The following is a 21,863-nucleotide window of genomic DNA, read 5'->3' as shown; positions in this document are numbered from 1 at the left end:
GTCCTGGAACTGTCACACAGCGACGCGCATCGGAGGAAGAGGAAAAAATCGAAGCCACTGAAGGGCTGTTTGGCGGCCGGGAAGGGGTGGTGGGGGCATCTATTGCACTCGGGCCTATGCATTCATTTGCCATAGCCGGGTAAAAACGCATTTGATAAATCCATAAACCTTCAAGACTCAGTGCTTAACCCGACACCTTAACAGCAAAGAGAAAGGGTTCATGAGAATGTGCAGAGGGTGGTTCTTTGCCAAACCTCCGGGTTGACAGCAGGGAGGCGCTGGGTGGAAGGACGTTTTTCAGGCTTGAGTGTTTCTCCTTGGAATTCAAGCACTTCGAGGTGATTTATGACTTTCTTTGTGATTAAATGCTTAGCTGTATCTGGCAAAAGAACGTGATCAAAACGGGGAATTCGCGTCCTGACCTGGATAGGCTAGGCAAGTCCGATCTCCTCAGATCTCGGAAGTTAAGCAGGGCCCATCCTGGCAAGTACTTGGAAAGGGGGAGATCTCCTTGGATGGAATATTAGCAGCCGGGAGACAGAGGCAGGCAATATCCAAGCCTCCTCTCTGAACGTCCTCCATGCCTCGCCTCAGTAGGGGTTTCCAGAAGTCGCCATGGCTTCCAGGCACCCGCGCACGCCCTCTCCCACCCCCAGACACCTCCAGAAAGGGGTGTGTGTGGAATTTGCTGCCAGAGGATTTAGTGATGCCCCCAGGCATAGACGCGTTTAAAAGGTGGGTTAGAAGACAGCTTCGTAGAGGAGCGGCTACTAGCCCTGGCAGCTGAAGGGAGCCTTCACCTGCAGAGGCAGCATACCTCTCTGCCAGTGGGCGGCCACAGGCAACATCAAGGGAAGGCTCTATGCCCTGTTGTTGGCCCTCCATTTAACCGCTTGGCCCTGTGAGACAGGACTAGATGGACTACTGGTCTGATCCGGCAGGACTCTTCTCATAGCCATACTGTATGTGAAACCAATGACCATAAATGCCCCACTTCGGCTGAGCTAGGCTCTCCGCTGGGACCAAACCCAGCTGGCAAGGGCCAGCAGCCCCTGCTGCTGCTGCTGGTGAACACGAGCTGGATCTTCTCTAATTCGCACGTACCACTTCACGTGCTTTTCTGCCCTGCCCCTACTGACAGCGTGGACGTTGCACTGGTTTTCTGAATCCGTTCATTGCCACGTCGACGGCTCCAATCCCGCGTGCACTGAAAACACACAAGCAGTGCCAGATTAAACCCAGTGGAGCCCCCTAGGCAGTCAAAATCTTGGAGTTCCCCTCGCAATTTATTTGAGTCTGAGCACCCGCCCTGCCGCTCACAGCCCCCACTGCAACCTGCGGGCACCTTCTTAAAAGCCCCTTTGACTAAACTGCAGGGGAGAGGCAGAGAGAGGCAAACTTGGTGACAATGCCCACAGCAGCCGCACCAAGCAAGTTGGGCAAAGAGCGGCTCAGTTGCTGGCTGCACGTGCAGGCTGGGAGGGCTGCAAGCAGGGGGGAAACTGGGGGGGGGGAGGGGAGGGAGCCCACCGGGGGCCCTAAAGGTGTGGGGCCCATAGATCAGTGCCTACTTGGTCTAATTGCTAATCTAGCTCTGCACACAGGAATGTTAGGATGAGATTTTCTGCTTTTCCATCAGTTAAAAACAAAAACAAAAACCCAGACGGTACAAGCGCACTTTAAAAGGAATCCTAAGCAGGTCTATTCAGAATCCTACTCAGGTGGGGCCTGCTCCCAAGAAAGTGATGTTAAGGATCTGCCTGAACTGTCTCTCTTTTTCAGACCTTCACTCCTGCTGAGGGAGATGGGCTTTAAAAAATGCCTGGAGTGACCCAGGTGAATACAGAGACACGCATCTCAACTGTTATAAGGCACATTTTTTCCCCAATGTGCGGTGTAAGAAAGATGTCTCTCTCGCCAACATTATAACGTTTGATTCAGTTGAGCGGCCTTGTTGGTCTGAAGCAGTAGAACAAAGTTTGAGTTCAGGGGCCCTTTCCCTTCCTGACACCCCCCCCCCTCTTCCTATACGTAGCTGTTGAGGAAACTTTCACTGTACCTGAGCAGCAAATTTTGAGCTCTGCTGGTTCAGACCATCACGGCTGCCTACCTGGATCTGTATGAAGAAGTGTGGCTGCACACGAAAACTGACACGGTCGGTGAATGAAACTTTGCTGGGCTTAAAGGTGCCGCTGGACTCAAAACTCTGTTCAGTTGCTTCAGACCAACACGGCTACCCACCTTCCTCTCTCGCAAACAGTGCAACAGCACCTCCTGGTGGTAAAAAGCTGCTGGAGCTGCTGCTTTGTTCTGTTTTGGAAAGCGTATGTGTGTTTTTGAAGTATTTAAAATTTTGCTGTTTCCTTTTTTTAAAAAGATTAGTGATTGAATGGAACGTGTGCAGGTTAAATTAAGTCTTGTTGGAGTTCGACAAATCAAAATAAAATTTGTTAAGGAATGTTTTGAGAATAAAAAAAATTGTAACTTCCCATACCGGGAGTCGAACCCGGGCCGCCTGGGTGAAAACCAGGAATCCTAACCGCTAGACCATATGGGAGGCTGTAGAAAGCAGTGATATTTTAGGCCTCTTCTCTTTCATTTTTTGTGCGAGTGTCATTAATTTACATCCAGAACACACAAAATAGTAAGTCTTAAGAGAAAAGATCCTGCTTGTAAATGACATTTCTGCAATGAAACCAGGGAAAGCAAGCAGATAAAAATTCTATTGTGCGTACAGAGTAAAGTATATGCCTCACTTATTCAAATTTGACATTGTGCGCTGGATCGACAGTTCAATGAACCGAGAGAAGAAATCAGACACGAAACAGCGCGTGGCAAACGCTTGGCCTGAATTGCACGTATATGAATGAGATACGCGTTGCTTCCGTGTGCACGTGGTAAATCGGAGCCAAGAAGCCTGATACTATTGAGGAAGGTAGCCGTGTTGGTTTGAAGCAACAGAACAAAGTTTGAGTCCAGTGGCACCTCCTTTCGGACCAACAAAACTTGATCCTGGGCAGGAACGCACAGGAACGCAGTTCCGACTGGCTTGGTATCAGAGGGCGGGCCCTAATATGCAAATGAGTTCCTGCCAGGCCTTTTCTACAAAAAGCCCTGTGTGAAACAATGGTGACATCAAGCCTAATATACAAATGAGTTCCTGCTGGGCCTTTTCTGCCAAAAAAGCCCTGATTCTGGGTATAAGCTTTCGTACCCATGTACACAAAAGCTTAAAAAGGTAAAGGTAGTCCCCTGTGCAAGCACTAGTCGTTTTCGACTCTGCAGACTTTTTACGGGGTGGTTTGCCATTGCCTTCCCCAGTGATCTACACTTCCCCCGCCCCCGCAAGCTGGGTACTCATTTTACTGACCTCAGAAGCACGGAAGGCTGAGTCAACCTGAGCCTATACCAACACAAAATTAAACTTTGTTGGTCTGAAAGGTGCCACTGGACTCAAACTTTGTTCTAAGTCTGAAACTAGTTATACTAGCAGCGTTTTGCTTGATCTATAAATATCTTCGGGTTTGCATGCAGGAACGTCTTAGAACACTCCAGGTAAAGCTTTTCCTGCCATGGAGATGAAGTCTTTGGAAAAGCTTATTCTTTCTACTTATCTGGAGGGGAAAATAGAGACAGAATCGTACGAAGCATAACCTCCTCCCGCCGACCGTCTCAATCCCACTTTCCAACTCTTGGGCAAGTCATTTAAAATATACCCATAACAGAAATGGAGCGCCTGGCTTCTCTAAGGGCGACAATCATAGCTGCCTCTCTAGGCCGTTCGATCTCTATGACTGAGAAGGCGCTAATCACCTGACTGTAGTAAAAGGACAGCAAGGAAAGAAGAGGAGGTGGGGCTAGATCGGAGTTTGGTCACGTGACAGTCCCGAGACACAGTTGTGGGGTTGGGTTGTCCTGAGCGTTGAAGCTGGAGTGGGTGATACCTGCGCGGGGTGAGTGGATTACGCGAGGCCGGGGCCCTGAGGCCTGCCTGCGGAGGAGGGAGCGGGGATTGCCCTCCTCTCCACGCCACTGCTCCCCAGCTCTTCCGCCTGGTCGAATCAGAACAGAGGTGAGGAGGACTGGCTGGCAAGAGGGGGGGCGGGATCATGGGGGTGCTCCAAGCTCACCTACTTGCCTTCCCCACTTCTCTGGGGTTTCCCCACAAGGAAGATTTGGAAGAGGGAGGAAAAGGTTCTGGGGTTCAAGACTACCTGAAGCTGGCCCTGAAATGAAAGCCCGGCCTTCCTATGCGCGTCTCTTGGACCAAGAGGCTTGGTACTGATTCTGCTCCTGTTCAGGGACGGTTCCAGCCCTGGAAACAGGTGTCGGAGCTTCCACAGAGAAAGCCCTAGGTTCAAGAGAGCCAGGATTGTTTCCACTGCCGCTCAGTATGGGGCTTCGCGCAGACATGGTACTAAAAGTGTCAAACTACACAGGGGAGGTGCGGGTGGGAGGGAGCTGAATCCCCTGAGGCTGCAAGGTTTAGGTGCGGGTCATTTGTTTCACCCCTTAAACATTTGTAGCACTGAAGGCACTTCTGTGTCACAGTTAACAAGCTGATGTAGAAGGTACCTAGTAGTGATCCTGCATATCTGTCAGATGCTTGTTTTATATGTGTATGGGATGTAAAAATGGTAAAGGTAGTCTCCCTGTGCAAGCACCAGTAATTTCTGACTCTGGGGTGTAGTGTGTAGCAATATGTGCATGTGCCCTGTGAACATAAGAGCTGCCTTGTAGGATCAGACCAATGATCCATCTAGTCCAGCATCTTTTTTTTCCTGAGGTGGCTAATCAGATCCCCCCACAAAGCCTGCAAGCACATTACAGAGGCCAAAGACTCCCTCTGTATTTGCTCTGAATGAGTTGGTTCTTATTCAGCCACTGAGAGACCCATTCTCTGTGAATTTTATTTCCTTTTAAAGCCAACAAAATTAGTTCTGCCCTTGCCAATAAGCTAGACTGATCTTGGAAGCTAAGCAGGGCTAGCCCTTGTCAGTACTTGAATGGGAGACCACCAAACAATACCAGAGGTGATATGCAGAGGCAGCCAATGGCAAACCCCTTCTGAAGGTCTCCTGCCTTGAAAACCCTATAGGGTCAGCGTAAGTCAGCAGCAACTTAATGGCAACACACACTTTTCAGTCCTATCTAGAAGCTTCTCCCATGTCAATAGAAGTAGCCCTTGCTAGTGTCAATAGAAGTAGCCCTTGTTAGTGAAGGAAAAAGTTTTACTAACTAGGGCCTGTCTTTCCTAGTAAGATTTGGTTAGAGCTCTAGTTTAGGATACAGTATAGGAGATCTGCCTTTTTGTGGCCCCAGAGGTGGCCTTATATCATCAGTTTGGTGTAGTGGTTAAGTGTACGGACTCTTATCTGGGAGAAGTGGGTTTGATTCCCCACTCCTCCACTTGCACCTGCTGGAATGGCCTTGAGTCAGTCATAGCTCTGGCAGAGGTTGTCCTTGAAAGGGCAGCTGCTGTGAGAGCCCTCTCAGCCCCACCCACCTCACAGGGTGTCTGTTGTGGGGGGAGAAGATATAGGAGATTGTAAGCCGCTCTGAGTCTCTGATTCAGAAAGCAGGGCGGGGTATAAATCTGCAATTCTTATTCTTCTTCATCTACAGAACAAAGGCATGTGCTAAAAAAAACCCTACTGTTAAGTGCTTCTTGGTGCAGAGGTTTTCTTGCTTGGGATGATAGTGAAGGACTTATGTGCTTTGCACTGGAAGGCCTGAGGTAATGTATTCCTCACTGGTAGAGGAACCATTTCTCACTTGCTGGAATGCTTGTGGCTGGGTGTAAGTTCAGCAGAGAATTTGGAACAACCAGGCAACATCCTATCCTTTGTCTCTTTGTGTTTGCAGGTGTGGGATGCCGAACACAGCCATGAAGAAGAAGGTAAGAATTGGATCTCAAGCTTAACTTTGGCCAGAGCAAAAAGGATGCTTGCCTGCAGAAGTTGAGTTGCAAGTCTTCTAGGGTGTAAATTCATTGTTGTATGTGTGTGTAACCAGGATGTTGTGCAATACGAAACTGCATGCAGTTTTCCAAGGCAGAATGTTCAGAGTCTTTTCCCAGCCAAGCAAAAAAATAGCTGATTGGAAGCATTATCAATGAAATTTCATGTCTTTAACTTCATCATGGAGGTATTAGAAGTAATCTTGTTTGTTTTCAGGTGCTGTTGATGGGAAAAAGTGGGTCTGGCAAGACCAGCATGAGATCAATTATTTTCGCAAACTACATTGCACGGGATACCCGGCGCCTCGGAGCTACAAGTAAGAATTTCTCTTTATTGAGCCCGTGCTAGTCTGACTTTTAAGACTGCCATTTGAACAATTCAGTTCTCTTCTATTGAGTACAAGCAGAGTTATATGAGTTGTTCCCCAGAGTTACCTAAGTAGGTAAAACTTAGGAGTTCTTCCTGAAGCCCAGAGCCAAAGCAGTCTGGGTGGGGGCCATGAGTATGTTTGAGCAGCACCCTCTCAGCAAATGGAGTGCTACTGAAGTCTGCTGCTTGAAGCTCTTTTATTTGTGCTGAATCCATCCATTCCCCTGCTTTGTCAGTGTAGCTTGCTGGAATTAGCTAGGGATACCCTTCAATGGAGCACATACGCCCCATGTGTATACAGGGGGACTTACAAGAAAGTGATCTAGGGGATCAGCCTGCTGTTTAGTAGCACGAGAACCTTTGTCTCTGCTATGGTTGGTCTACTGGAGTCCTTTCTGAAGGGAGGTGGAGATGTTGCTCAGTGCTTTGGATGCAGAGAAGGTATTTTATTTGATTTCTGGTTTCTCCAGTTAAACAGATGAGGTAGTAGGTGATGCAAAAGACCCCAGACCTTGGACAGCTGTGGCCAGTCAACTGTCTACTGTGACTGGCCATGGCTATTCAAGGTCTCGGGGCAGCATTACTTTCATCTGATTTTGTACAAGGCAGCTTTATAGATCCATATAAGGTCAGCCTATGCAACTGCAAATAATACCAGTTCACATTCAAGGCAACACTGTAGAGCCTCCTAGTTTGTTGATGTTTCTCCACTGGGAGCCTGGAATCTGAGCATTGCATTCTTTCCATAATAATAGCTGAGACCTGCAAGGATTTGAAGTGGGTGAACAGGCAAAGGGGAATAGCTGCCTGGTTGGATAATGATAGGAATTGTTTCTGGGGAATCTTTTATACAAATATGCAGATGGTTATGTGTGCCTGGCAACATGGGAAGTATAGGTCAGTCAAAACTTTCAACAGATTTGTTTGTGCATGGATGCTAACTTGCAGTTCTGTGACTGACTTGATTGTGCTGCTGATCTTTGCTCTGCCTCTGCAGTACAGTGATCAACTTTCTCCTGCCTTGTTTTTCAGTTGATGTGGAACATTCTCATGTTCGGTTTCTGGGCAACTTGGTGTTAAACTTATGGGACTGTGGAGGGTAGGTATTTCTCATTTCATGCTTCAAAATATTTGGAAGGATGGCCAGAGTGAGATAACAGCAGAATTAATTCTTCTGAGAGGGCTTTTGTGGGAAACCTCCAATAAGTCACAAGTAGGTCTTAGACTCAGTGGTTCTAAAAATGAAAGTACCTTTGTATAAAAATGAAAGTAACCTTGTATATTATTGTACTGACAGCATGAGTCGAGTGAATTGGAAGAGAAACCAAAGTCCTTATATAAGTAGTGTGAGGGGAATGGCAACCTAAACACTGTTAATGCTGGAGGAACAAAGGTCTTCATGTTGACTTTATGTGGGTGGCTCAATGACTTTCTTTCCCCTTCTAGACAGGACACCTTCATGGAGAATTACTTCACTAGCCAGCGGGATAACATATTTCGCAATGTGGAAGTCCTGATCTATGTCTTTGATGTGGAGAGCAGGGAACTGGAGAAAGACATGCACTATTACCAGTCATGTCTGGAAGCCATTCTGCAGAACTCGTCAGACGCCAAAATCTTCTGCCTTGTGCACAAGATGGACTTGGTGCAGGAGGATCAGCGTGATCTGGTGAGGCTTAGGGCACTCAAAGTGATGCTAGGGATGCATAAGCTGAATTCCTCCTGTAATTGGCTTGATACTTCACATTGGGGAACTTTTCTCCATTTTCAAAGGATAGCTTACAGTAGTTACTAGAAATCATCAAAGAGTTCCTGAGGACAGATGTAGCATTAAACATGTTCTTGGTCAGCAGTGATCAAACTTGGCAAAGGAAAAGACAGTATCCTTATTCTTCTCCTGTGTAAAATTCACTATTATGCATGTTCTTCTTTTTTGCCATCAGCTGCTACAGACCTAGCCATAAGTTTGATGATTTTTGCAAATTTAAGTCTTGGAAACACAATTGACTAACAGTGGAATTATGGACATGTAATTGGAGTGTCCTTGGCAGAGAATTTGGATTCTTTGGGGTTCACAAGCCTGTCTAGTGTAGAAGGTGAATCAGCCTCACCACAGCAGAAAAGGTGTGTCCTGATCAGAGACTGTCTGATTTTCCTTCTTTAGATTTTCAAAGAGAGAGAAGAGGATTTGAAGCGTCTATCCCGTCCTCTGGAGTGTGCCTGCTTTAGAACATCCATCTGGGATGAAACTCTTTACAAGGTTTGTACCACTGTGTCTTCCTCCTGTGTCCAGATGCGTTTTCCCTCTTATTTTACCCAAATGCGCTGCAAAGAAGAAGAGGCAGCATGAGCCTTCAGACTGGATGCTACCAATGTTCTCTTGTGTACAGGGGTGGAGTGAGGCATTTCTTTGTGTGTTCCTCTCCTCTTACATTTAGAGGCTGAATACAGAGTTGTCTACTGTGTTTTCTCTCTGGCCAGGCTTGGTCCAGTATAGTCTACCAGCTGATCCCCAATGTCCAGCAACTGGAGACGAATCTCAGAAACTTTGCTCAGATCATTGAAGCTGATGAAGTTCTTCTGTTTGAAAGAGCCACTTTTCTGGTGAGAGACAGTGCAGCACTTCAGGTTCTCTCTGCTTTGTTGCTGTCGTTAAAGTGTTTTGTTTTGCTTGGTTTTTGGATGCCTGTTTAACGATTGCCCCTCTGGCCTGGGCTGAGGGACTTGCCCAGTGCTGCCCTACTCTGTCTCAGCTCTAATGAAGTAGGCGTAATAGGACTGTTGCTGAGGAAAAAACTATCTTCACATATAAGAATCTAGAGATGATTGCTCTGTTACTAGCGTCTTACAGTTAAGTATTTGACCGTGTAAGGGCTGATGACGGGATGTGATTTCTGTTCTCCTAGAACAGAGCCTGGTGTTTCAACAGTTGTTCACTTTGGCTCTTGGGTGCGGCATCCAGAAAGACCTAGTTCAGTATAAGACAAACACAGTTTCCTTTTTCCTTCTCCCCCCGCCCCTTCTCCATTTGCTGAGGGCTTGGAATTCTGGTAGCATCTCTGGTGTGAGCTGTGAGAACTACTGATGCTGGCCCTACCTATAACAAATACCTCTCCCAACAGGTCATTTCCCATTATCAGTGTAAAGAACAGCGTGACATCCACAGATTTGAGAAAATCAGCAACATTATAAAACAATTCAAGCTGAGCTGCAGGTGAGTGTGTTTTATTTTGGTGGATGTTGTTTTGAAAAAAGTTCTTGTTTGGAGTACCCAACTCCACCGTTATGCTAATACATTTTCTGTCCCCCCTCCCAGCAAACTGGCAGCCTCTTTCCAAAGCATGGAGGTCAGGAACTCCAACTTTGCAGCCTTCATCGATATCTTTACATCAAACACTTACGTGATGGTTGTCATGTCGGATCCTTCCATACGTACGTTTAAAAGAGCAGAGATTCTATGGTATAGCCATAGCAGTGGCTAAAAGTCACGGTAGCGGAATGATAGTGGTGGGGGAGGTCTTAGTACTAAGTACCAGCTGAGCGAGCAGCATTACCTGATCAACTTTTCTCTATGCAGAGGTGCTAATGTGCCTAGCTTGACTGAGGCAGGCTTGCTGTCCCAGTTCCCCCTAGTTCAGTTACCTTTCTCCACCCCACTGCAGAGACCTTTTGTACCTTTTAAATCTATTGCTCTCCCTCATCTCCTGTCCTTCTTTTTTTCAGCTTCTGCAGCCACACTGATCAACATTCGAAATGCCAGGAAGCACTTTGAGAAGCTGGAGAGGGTGGATGGGCCAAAGCACAGCCTGCTGATGCGCTGAGTAGTCAATGTGGGGGGAGCACCAGAAAGAGGACTGCTCTGTTCCTATGAGACTCTAACGTTGTGGGTGTCTGTTTTGTGGGCTTTGAAATGAGTGTGCTGCTTTCCACCGCAATCTTGTTCTTTTCTCTTAACGTCAGCTGCTGGTCCACAAGACAATGTTGGGATGTGCTGCGGACCTTCCAGGACTGCTTTGGGGAAGGTTTCCTACCAGGGCTGGGATTCATTCCTGGTCTTACAGACAGCAAAGCCTTTCCCCAATATCTGCTTGGTTCCAAACAATGATAAACTACAACAATGGGATATTTACTATTTTATCAACAAGTTGCTAGAGTAAAATTTATAAACTTCTCTTTGTTCTTCAATCATGACAATAAATTTTGTTACCGGGAACTTGGGTTTCCAGAGCACTGGAAATATGTGAGTGTGTGTGTGAGAATACCTTTAGTTTGATACTTGAATAACTCTTGATCTGCCCCCCAGCATGTGTTACAGACTGTTCAGCTAAGTGGTGCCTTGACTCATCCTTTTATGTTTTATTTCTAATCTGCTTTTCCAAAAAAGCTCAGCAAAATATACAGAAAACTGTAGAAACTGTTGTCAAAATTAGTAACAGCATACCAAATTCAAAATAGCAATTTTAAACTCCTATTCCTCTGTAAGGTTCCCTAAAAAAGCCTTTTATGCACACCTTGTTGGAAACTATTCAGAGAATTGCTGTAACAACAGAGATGATTCTACAGTGACCAAATGGATCCAAATAGTGGAGGGTGCAATCAGGAGTAATTGATGAGCAGGATTAATGACACAAATCTAGGCTAGGAGAGGTGATCTATTCAGAGAGGTGGGCTCTGAGTTGCAATTTTTGCAAAGGGCTTTAAAGATCAGAACAACCTTGCACTGAATCTGAAAGCTAGCCAGTATACAGTGCTGCTGTTCACAAGGACTTGGCCCCTCCACCCAGGCAAGTGGCTGCTGCATTGTACACCACTTGCATCTTCTAAGATACTTTCAAGGACAGCCTTGCATCAAGCAAGTAATTCTGCTTCCACATTTCATTAGCAGGGATCAATATGGCCTGATCAGATTAATTCAGAAAACTTTCTGGCTACATGTAATTGGGAAAAGGGCATTCCTGATGATGACTCCCACCTGCTTGTTTCAATTGTCTTCATTGAGTGCCCTGCTGCTATTGTCCAATGTACTGTTATAATCCATTCTGTTAATAGGTCCCCAAGCAGGTTAAGAGAAAAGTCCCTATTCTGATAGCTACTCTCCCTTGGGAGTTAAGGAGTGGGGTCAGAACTATTGCGTAAAGGCTGACCAGTGGTTCTCAGAGAGGCTTGCACTTAGAAATCCATGGGGAGGGTGGAGTTGCTTTTCTAGCAAACACCAAGAGCAAATACTGCCTGTGTACAATCAAGTCTGGAAAATTTGCCTACTGACTTGGCCCTGGGTGCTAAGCAAAGTATAGAGTTAATAATTGCCTTTCCAAACAGTAAGTTTCAGTCATTACCAAATTTGTATGATATAGTTGCTTGTCCAGAGAAGACTTTGGAGAGTGAAAGCTGTGTGTGACAATTATCTTGTGCATTTAGATAGTCAAATACACAGAAGTAGCTGGTGATTCTGCTGTTAGCTAAGGCTGGACTGTAGAAAAATAAGAGCTGCTTGGTACTTCAGCCCCTAGGTGGCAAGAGAGAACAAGAGTGCTGGGGCAGGGTAGAGATTCTTTTAAATGTGTGTGCTTACAGTCACTGGCTTAGACCCTCAAAAGTGGAGGATGGCAGTTATGTTGGGCTGCTGAAAGGCATCTTGACTACAAGAAGAGTCTTGCTAAGACTTGACCAAGAGTGTTGTCCAACATCTTTTCCACTGTGGCCAAGCAGCTGCTTGTGCAAAGCCCACACACAGGGTATGAAGGCAACAGCCCTCATCTGGTGCCTCCAGCATGCTGCCTCTGAACGTGGTGGTTCCATTTTGCTATCTGGGCTATTAGCTGGCAAGGACTAGTCCTCCATGGTTTATCCCTGGTTTACTCTTCAGATGGGAGACCTCTGAGAAAGCCCAGGATTGCTTCACAGAGGAAGGCAATGGCAAACTACCTCCGAATGTCTCTTGCCTTGAAAACACTATGGGGTTGCTGTGAGTCAGCTGTGACTTGACAGCAAAAATAAACTAGTAGTTACTATCCATATTCTCTTTAAGCTGTAGAGTCTTGTGAGCAAAAATTCTCTTGTGTGAAGAACATCTTTTTTGGTCCTGTTTCATGGGAACTCCTTGAGTTGTAATGTTATGGGGCCTCTTTGTGCGTACCTCTATAAATCATAATGTCACCTACCTTCCTCCCCCCCCCACACACACTGCTTTATCCTTTCCTAGGGGAGGGGTTCAGTCCCTGGATTCTTTTTCTGCACCTTTTCCAGCACTATGATAAGCTTGAACCGGGATAACGAGAAATGAGTGTAGTCACACCCTGGATTATGAAACTGGCTGTCATTCTCGGGGAGCTTGTCTCTGTCTTGCGATCTTCAAGTTAGATGTGACTTTTGGGATTGGTGATCAGATTGTGTAAAACCAAGCAGCTTCAATAAGGAGTGAGCAGCACCAAGAGAGACTCTTTCTTCCGTGATCCTGCTTTCTTCGGAGCTGATGGCCCTCCTTGAAGCTAATTTCAGACTCAATTTGGAGAACAGGCAAATACTGGGCTTGTTCATTTCCCCTCCTCTAAAGGAGACTGGGAGGGTCAGCTTCATGAGCAAGGAGTTAACTCCATCTCTAGGGCTAGAGTCTGGATCTGTATCTCTCCTCCACCCCTGTCCCTATGGCTGTTATCTGAGACCCAAGTACCCACTGGGGGGATCTGATCATGAATCTCTAGCATGACAGGAATTTTGAGCATTCAAGCACTAATATTGGAATGCTGTTCTGGAAAGGAAGAGATTTGTCTGTTGCACTGCCAGCTTTGTCTTTTGGAGAGACTAGGGTAGACACTGCCAAACCTCCTTTTGGTGGGCCTGCCACAAGCAAAGAGGGAGGGCATAGTCACCAAAGGCAGAAAATATGCTCTTTGCCAGCTCAGGAGGCTCTGCTCTGGTTTTTAGTTTGTGCAGCAGGGGGAGGCTGAGGGCTTTTTGCCTCCGAACCCTGGGGACGCATTGTGCACGCCTGTTGTCACTGGTGATGGTGGTTCTTGCTGTGGCAGCTGCAGCTACAGGAACCATTTGAGGGCTTCTCCTGACCCCTGCAGTGATGGGGCGGGACAGGCTTCTTGGCCTCAGGCTTTCTCTTCAGGAGGCGCTGAAGCACTTGCTTGTCTGAGCGTTCCTTCCGAAAGTCGTCCTCAAAGATCTTCAGCTGCATAAAGTGGGAGAGAAAAGGGAGACTAGGTGGGTGGAGGGTGGCTCTTAGTAATGTGTTGTTTGCTAGCAGGAGTACAGTACTGCTAGGAAAGCTATGACAGTTGAAACAAAGAAGGTAACTTCAAAGAGGGCGGAAAGCCAGCTTCTGCTGCCACGCCCTACTGCTGGCTGTGCAGGCCGCTGGTCCATAAGTGCCTTCTGCACTTGAAGAGAGAGGAGGGAGATGGAGCCAGGTGAGCAAACTGTGCTCAACCTGCTTCAACCCTTTCCCTTTGCATAAAATTCTCTAGTTCTCCATGCCTGCCCTGTTCTTGGTCTCAAACTATGCCTTACTATTTATAATGTGTAGTGTCTGTATTTTTTCCTATCTGACTGGCTCAGGCATTAGGTTTGAGGGAACTTGTTTCACAAGCAGGCTCAGGGTCCTCATTCACTTTGGGACAGCGGCATAGGGAAGGGGAGAAGCGTCACCCTCTGCTGTTTTTCCAGGAGGAAGGCTGAAGCCACTTCTTCCACTGGGCTGTGGCCCCAATTTGGATCGAGGTCCCATGCACTTGGAAACAAGTGCCCTCACATCTGATGCTAGACTGTCTGAGGTGTTTTCACACACACTAAATAACACTTTCAGTGCACTTTGCAACTGTATTTTGCTGTGTGAAATGGCAAAATCCATTTGCAAACAGTTACTGAAGTGGATTGAAACAACATTATTTAGCCTGTGTGAAAGTGCTATTAGTCAGTTCGGGAGAAGCAGGTGGCTCCACATTAAAAATAATAATGTATAATTTGGGCATGGTGGTGACATGCGTTGTGTATCCCTTGGAAGCTGGATGAGGGGGCGGAATCTATTCCCTATGCCAATCCTGCACAGCATCCCCCCCACATCATACCAGGAGTTGGTCATTGACACCAGAGGCAAGCCAGCCACATAGAATGTCTGCATGCATATAGGGGTGGGGTGGGGACAGTGAACAGAGTCTCACTGCAGATGCTGTTTTACTCTCCTTCGAGATGTCTTAAGCCAACTCTTCCGTTACTTTGCCTTCCATCCTCACTCCACCCCCACTGGAACCAATGTGCCTTCATGATAATTTAATCTCTGTAGAAAGCTGTGGGAGGCAGACTGTCCGTCTGCCCATGTGACCCTTGACCACCCTGAAGCTGCCCATTGTGGTCAAAATTCTCTTGTTTCCCCCCCCCCCCCCACCTGGAAGTGCCCACTTGCCTCATCCGGGGTGTGGCTGCTGACAGAAGACTGAGCTCACCTGCTCCTCCAGCAAGGCCATCTGCTGCCTCATCTCCTCCTCCTTCTGCCTGAGCTTTGCGTTCTCTGCTTTGATTCGCTGCCGATCCTTTTGCTCAGTCCTGTAATCTGCCTCATAGATCTCTGTCTGCAAAAGAAGAAGTGTAGAGCAGAAGCAGGCTTGTCTGCCATTTGCAAGGCTTCTGGCCACAAGGTGAATGCCCATGTTCAGAGAGCTCTGCAGTGGCTTCTGACTTGCCTTGCTGGAGCTGTCAGGCTCTCCCACTATCGAGGCTCCTGGCTCGTGAACAGCTGAATGAGCAAGAGAAATTAAAGAGATGCAGCTTTGCAGGCATGGGGAAAGCTTCACCAGCATCATTCCTGAAGTGGAAAAAGGTTGTGGGCAGCCAGCGCTCTTTCACATCTGCATTTTACTCAAGAGTGCTGACGAGGCTGCAGCCATGGCCTGAAACATCCCAACCCCTCCCCCACCCTTTTAGAAAGCACCCAGCCCAATGAAGAATTCTGGGGAACTCAAACGCTTGCTAACAGTTTTGTCTCATTTTGGTTGCCCTTTGGTTGGCTTTTGATTTTTGGATTCTGCATGCACAGGGTTAGCAGGGCCAGCCCTGCCACTAGACAAACTAGGTGATTGTCTAGGTTGTGGCCTAATTGGGTGCCCCCCCATGGGACTCTGTGATGTTATCAGTGCGGGGTGTGTGTGTGTGTGTGCGCCAGATGTTAGCCTTGCCTAGGCGGCCATGAGGGTTAGTACAAATGTTAGCCATCTTGGTGTGCCCCTGGTTGGCCAGAAAGACAAGACATGAATTTTGTAAATAAATTTTAAACAGTCTGACGCACAGGAGCCCTGGCAGTTGCAAAGCCCTGCTGCTGCTGCCCTATCATTCACCCATCCCAGTTGGCCTCAGTTCTTACTGGGAGCCCTGGCCCCTTGCTGGCTGCATCTTGCTTTGCTCTACCAGACAGCTCCCCTCCTTGGCTTACAATGCTCCATGTTGCTCTTCACTGGCAAACACATCAAGGTGTAGCTAGGCAGGAGGTTCTTTTTCCTGATGTGGCAGCTGAAAGTGCTTTCCTCTCTCAATTACCTGGCACTTCAGGGCCTCCAGGTGGTCCTTGAGGTCAGAGACCTCTTTCTCTGCAGCCACTGCCATCCCAGCTACGCTCTGTGGGGCTAAGCACTGACACTCCTCGGGCTTGCGGCCATAGGCAGCTGGAGCTGGTGTGTGGCACTGGCTTGGTATATTCTCCTTTGAGCTCTTTGTAGGAAGCACGTGCTGGGAAGCTGAGAAGTCTTCATAAGGGAGGGGTGCAGATACTTGGGATTCCTAAGGAAGAGAACAGGAAGTTTTGGGGTTAGTCTAATCTTGACATAGACAGCTGGCTCCACCACAGACACTTTACTGAATTTCATGGCCATGCTTGACTCCCCCATCCCTGCCGTGCACTAATGACATTTGTTATATATACAATCAAAATCCAGGGCTTTTTTTGAGCAGGAGCACACAGGAACGCAGTTCCGGCTGGCTTTGTATCAGAGGGTGTGGCCTGATATGTAAATGAGCCCCTGCTGCGCTTTTTCTACAAAAAAGCCCTGTGTGGAACAATGGTGACATTGGGGGTGTGGCCTAATATGCAAATGAGTTCCTGCTGGGCTTTTTTCTGCCCAAAAAGCCCTGTCAAAATCAATGTCTGCGTTTCAAACCATCTACATCTGAATGGTGCAAAAATGATATAAATATGGCATTTAATGTATATGTGGCATAAACGAAACAGATGGCCTGGGAACACCTGTAATGAAAATGGGCCAGCCCCCACTCAAGGTACACCTTAGCTGGTAAACTGAATATTCCTCTGGTTTATTCCTGCCTCTGCTGCCTTCCCTTTTTTGTCTCCCTTACTTGAAATCGTAGATTGTAGTTTCCTCAGGACAAGGACTGGTCATCTTGTTCTCCGTAAGGCACTGTGTAAATGACCACTCCAGTTGAAAGGATCTCAGGACTGGGAAAGACCTTGCACCTGAGCAGGGCTTTTTTTTTGTAGCAGGAACTCTTTAACATATTAGGCCACACACCCCTGATGTAGCCAATCCTCCAAGAGCTTACAGGGCTCTTCTTACATTGTAAGCTCTTGGCTACATTAGGGGTATGTGGCCTAAAATGCAAAGGAGATACAAAAAAAAGCCCTGCACTTGAGACCTGAGAGCTGCTGCCAGGTAGAGAAGAAGTTACTGAGCTAGATAGAAGGAAATGGTCTCACTTGATAGAATGGGGCAGGGAGAATGACAATGTTGAGGCTGGGTGAGTGGGCGTCAACGTGGCAGATGAGGTTCAATGTGGCCAAGCGCAAAGTAATGCACATTGGGGCCAAGAATCCCAGCTGCAAATACAAGTTGATGGGGTGTGAACTGGCAGAGACTGACCAAGAGAGAGATCTTGGGGTCGTGGTAGATAAAATGTCAAGACAGTGTGCGATTGCAATAAAAAAGGCCAACGCCATGCTGGGAATTATTAGGAAGGGAATTGAAAACAAATCAGCCAGTATCATAATGCCCCTGTATAAATAGATGGTGCGGTCTCATTTGGAATACTGTGTGCAATTGTGGTCACCGCACCTCAAAAAGGATATTATAGCACTGGAAAAAGTGCAGAAAAGGGCAACTAGAATGATTACAGGTTTGGAACACTTTCCTATGAAGAAAGGTTAAAACGCTTGGGGTTCTTTAGCTTGGAGAAATGTCGACTGCGGGGTGACATGATAGAGGTTTACAAGATTATGTATGGGATGGAGAAGGTAGAGAAAGAAGTACTTTTCCCCCTTTCTCACAATACAAGAACTCGTGGGCATTCAATGAAATTGCTGAGCAGTTGGGTTAGAACAGATAAAAGGAGGTACTTCTTCACCCAAAGGGTGATTAACATGTGGAATTCACTGTCACAGGAGGTGGCGGCGGCTACAAGCATAGCCAGCTTCAAGAGGGGGTTAGATAAAAATATGGAGCAGAGGTCCATCAGTGGCTATTAGCCACAGTGTGTGTGTGTGTGTGTGTGTGTGTGTATATATATAAATAAATTTTTGGCCACTGTGTGATACAGAGTGTTGGACTGGATGGGCCATTGGCCTGATCCAACATGGCTTCTCTTATGTTCTTAATGATAGGCACCTGCTTGCCTGTAGAACATGGCGGCTTCACCTCCTGGCCTCTCCAGCGAAATAATCTCTCCCAGCAGCTGCTTGGAAGACCTTTTTCTGCCTGAGACCTTCGAGCCACACCCATTCAAGGGAAACAATGCTGAGCTACTAGGAAGCACATGGTTCTGACGGTATGAGGCTGTCCTCCTATCCTTAGAGTTAGCCAGACCAGCTACCCCATCTCCTTCCTTACAGGCCTACCTTTTCCAGTCGCAAGAGCCAGCCCTCCAGACAGATCCCTTGGAACTTACCGGTGCTGCCTGCCTGCCTGGGCTGGGAAACTGTCTGCCTTCCAGGTGTCTCACATATTCCTGTAAAGACTGGCTCCTCTTCAGCTCCTGGAAGAGGGTCTGTTCATAATACTCTCTCTTGTTCTGTGGCAGACAGAATGAAGAAGCAGAGAACTGTCTGAGACCTTATACATGGTTCAACCCCTGCCCCTGCTTTTTGCTTCCCTTCCCTTATTCCATCCTAGGAAGAACACATAACTTCATCTGTCTTTGGTCATTGGTAAGGTTGCCAGCTCTGCGTTGGGAAATTCCTGGAGATTCTGGGGGTGGAACCTGATAGGCAGGATCTGAGGAGTGGACAGACCTCAGCAGGGATGGGATGACACAGAATCCTCCCTCCAAAGCAGCTGTTCTGTTTCTGTTGTCTGGAAATCAGTTTTGTAATGCTGGGAGATCTCCAGGCTTCACCTAGAGGTTGGCAACCCAAACCATGAGTTGTCCCACAGTTGCATTTTCTCCTTGGACTCTCCTGTCTGTAACTCAGTGCCTCCTCCACCATTTGTCTCCCCAAATCTTACTTCTCTGTCCCTTGCCTACCCTTACTGCCTTAGGTCAGTAAGCCTATGGGCACCATGGTGACCCCTGATGGGTTTCCTGGTGCTCATTTGCTTCTTTCCATGACTTTCCTCTGCCTCATTGGAGAAGGAGGTGCTTCAGAAGAAGTCTGGAGGCATCCACTTTGTGTCTGCAGGAAGCACCGTTTCAGGAAGGAACTGCTGCCTCCATCATAGGAAGATAGGTTCAATCCCTGGCATCTCCAAAAAAGGGTCCAGGCAAATAGGTGTAGAAAACCTCAGCTTGAGACCCTGGAGAGCTGCTGCCAGTCTGAGAAGACAATACTGACTTTGATGGACCAAGGGTCTGATTCAGTATAAGGCAGCTTCATATGTTCATAAGATGTTTGGCTTGCAACCTCCCAACATTTGGTGATTTCGTGGTGCCTACACTCCATTTTCAAAATATTTGAAAGTACCTATACAATCAAGAAAACATGAGGCCCTGGCTTAGGTTGTTCAGACTAGGGGTGGGGTGGGGGTGGAAGTGGAGGGGCCAAACCACTGCAGGCACTCACCTGCTCATGTTCTAGCTTTGCAGAGAGGCTCTGTGCTTGCAGCTTGAGCGCAGCCACCTCCTCCTGCAGGACCCTCACTCTGTGCTGCAGCCCCAGGCTGGTGGAGTGATAGATGTAGTCCCAGTCCTGATTTAGCTTCATCAGCTGTAGGGAGTGGAAAGAGGAGGAAGTAACAGGGAAGGATTGTATAGGAGGTGTCTGCTGGAACGGAGTTTTTCCCATGGGGGTGTGGGAGGCCCCCAAAGGGGAGCAGAAGCTGTCAAATAATCACCTCACAGCTCCTTAATTTAGACAGAGAATCCGCAAAAGGTAATTTTTAAATACATTTAAAACATTGTGACTGTTTTCCTGTACATCAGAGTGACGTAAACCATTTTACAAAAGTAACAGAAAAACAGTTTAATAAAATCTAACAGAAATGCAAACAGAATCGGAAAACTTAAACCTTGATTGGTGACGAAGCCTGGCCAGTAGTTGTCTCTGAGGAGAGGGATTCATAGTTGTGGCACTGCATTGAAAAGGCCCTGAAAAAGCCCTGGATTCCTCCCTTAAACAAACCTAAGGGAGAGGCAAATTTATCAGTAGAGTTTCGCTTGAGGAAGAAAACTGGCCCAGCTTCCCTTCCGCCAACATTTCTTGTACCCTTCTTTGGGCTTCTTTGGCTATTTTCTTCAACTGGGTCCAGTCCTTATCTCTGGGGATCCCGGCTAGGTCTTGCCTCTGACCTTAGATCCACATCTTCTTCTACCTTAATCCTGCAAAGGCTCTCAAGCCTCAGTCCTGTCAATCTGCCCAGATCCAGGGCATGAGGCCTCCCTTCCCCTCATTCCCAACACCCACCTCCTTGTTGATTCGACGCAGTTCTGTATTCCTGTTGAGAAGCAGCAGCTTCTCCTCATCAGCTGAAGTCACAGTCGTGTTCTCAGAGATATAGGTGATGATTTCCTCCGAGTCACTCCTGTCAGGCAGGACTTCTTCGATGTGTGCGTGAGAAGGGCACTGCCTGAGATCAGAAAGGTGTGGGGGGGGTCAAATCATCTTTAAAAGAGAAGCAGTCATTCAAATAACTCTTGAATCACCAGTCAAAGCCCACCTTATATCAACTCCCTCCATTATTTTAGGGTGACCATAGAACCCCTGGAAGATTAATCTCATTGAGGAGCCATGACGTAACACGGCATCACAGAGTTTTCCAATATGCGCCCCCACCGTCCCCCGTGCCCATGTCTGGGCATTTCCCAGCCTTGATTTTCCTCCCTGGCTCATTTCTCTAACTTGGTGCAAACTCATTCTGAAAGGTGTGGCTTTCTCAGACTTCATGCTGGGGGCCCTTGCTGTTGTTTCCCACACCCACTTCTCAGAAAAAATTACATCTGGTTTTCATTAGTGAGTCAAACCTACATAACCATCCACTGAGATCTGTTACAGTAACTGGCCCTAGGTCAACATGAGCTTCATGGCTGAGCAGGGGTTCAGTGCAATTCTCCCTAGTGCACATCCAAGAATCTACAAAGCCATGGAACTCAGGCACATCTCCACCCTCTCCAGAGACCATTGCAAGCATTTTAAGAGGTGAGGCTTGCCCCACAGAAAGCATATAACCTCCACCTTTTATTGTGTTTAACCAGGTATCTCCAATTTACGGAAGGAAAGGTGGTGCAACTGGGGAGCTCATCAGGTCCACACAGGAGGTCAGTGACCAGCCATGACTGATCCTGGTCTTTTTCCTTCTGGGTAATTATTCTGGCCCATCACTCAGAGAGAAACTGTTTGACTCACCTGGGATTTGTCTCTGCATCTTGTCCTTTGGGAGTCTTCTCAGCTGATGGAGCTTGGGCAAAGTCCCCAGTGTGGCTCTGCTTCTCCAGAGCAGCTAGGAGGTCTGTTCTGTCATGCTGGAAAGCCAAAAATGACCCTGCCTCCATGGCGGGGGATGTCTTTGTGTGAGAAGCTCTGTTTGTTCTTGCAGAAGCCTTGGAGTGGCTCAGCACCCCTCCACACATGCAACCACAGTGCCCCTAGAACCAGGAAGTCTTGCTGTGGACTTTCACAGAGGAAAAGAGTCATTGTCAGCTGCTGAATGTCAAGAAGGCAGGAAGGGGAAGTTCCTCTCCAACAGCCCCAGTGCTGGATTTCTCAGCCTCTGGCCCTAGTATCAGTTCCTTGGCAATTTGTCATCACTAGGCTTGGGAAACCCCCCACCTCTCAAAGGTTGTCCCAGGACCAATCCAAGTGTTCTAATTTCTAATCAGGGTCTCTATGAAAGCAAATAAATCCAGATAAGAACAGAGAAATCCAATCTTGTTTAAAACAACTTTTCAGAATAAGCCAAAACAATTTCCTCAATGCACATTGTGCTTGTCAGAAGAATCCATCCATTCACCCTCCCTCCCTTTCTCCCTCCCTAACTCCTCAGAAGTGTGCTTGCACACAAAAGCTTATACCTAGAATAAAACATTGTTAATCTTAAACCTGCCATGGGACTCCAATCTTCTTTTCTCTCTCTTTCCTCCCCATTCTCCTCCCCAAAAGAG

General features: G+C 47.3%; 2 protein-coding genes and 1 non-coding gene across 4 annotated transcripts; 1 reads left to right on the top strand and 2 right to left on the bottom strand.

Moving 5' to 3' along the window:
• Positions 1–2,485: 2,485 nt before the first annotated feature.
• Positions 2,486–2,557, bottom strand: TRNAE-UUC (transfer RNA glutamic acid (anticodon UUC)). Its single transcript has one exon. It is a non-coding gene; the product is annotated as a tRNA-Glu (tRNA).
• A 1,275-nt stretch (positions 2,558–3,832) lies between these two features.
• Positions 3,833–10,566, top strand: LOC132579069 (ras-related GTP-binding protein A). 2 transcript variants are annotated; one of them, XM_060249211.1, is made up of 10 exons: positions 3,833–4,072; positions 5,866–5,899; positions 6,177–6,276; positions 7,362–7,428; positions 7,776–7,998; positions 8,494–8,589; positions 8,811–8,933; positions 9,452–9,543; positions 9,646–9,761; positions 10,053–10,566. In XM_060249211.1, the coding sequence occupies exons 2-10, from the start codon at positions 5,873–5,875 to the stop codon at positions 10,148–10,150; spliced, it is 942 nt and encodes a 313-aa protein (XP_060105194.1). In that variant the 5' UTR covers positions 3,833–4,072; positions 5,866–5,872; the 3' UTR covers positions 10,151–10,566. The 2 variants fall into 2 exon arrangements, with proteins under 2 accessions (XP_060105194.1, XP_060105195.1); XM_060249212.1 differs by having other exon boundaries at positions 3,838–3,953.
• Positions 10,567–13,219: 2,653 nt separating this feature from the next.
• LOC132579280 (uncharacterized) lies at positions 13,220–21,319 on the bottom strand. The gene is made up of 7 exons (XM_060249547.1): positions 21,109–21,319; positions 20,170–20,332; positions 19,330–19,473; positions 18,219–18,341; positions 15,864–16,103; positions 14,777–14,902; positions 13,220–13,506 (listed from the first exon to the last, which is right to left on the bottom strand). The coding sequence occupies exons 1-7, from the start codon at positions 21,252–21,254 to the stop codon at positions 13,324–13,326; spliced, it is 1,125 nt and encodes a 374-aa protein (XP_060105530.1). The 5' UTR covers positions 21,255–21,319; the 3' UTR covers positions 13,220–13,323.
• Positions 21,320–21,863: the final 544 nt, after the last annotated feature.

Source organism: Heteronotia binoei, chromosome 11 (genome assembly GCF_032191835.1).
Source record: "Heteronotia binoei isolate CCM8104 ecotype False Entrance Well chromosome 11, APGP_CSIRO_Hbin_v1, whole genome shotgun sequence".
NCBI lineage: Eukaryota > Metazoa > Chordata > Lepidosauria > Squamata > Gekkonidae > Heteronotia > Heteronotia binoei.
Note: the sequence above shows the minus strand (reverse complement) of the source record. Positions and strands in the feature narration are given on the sequence as shown.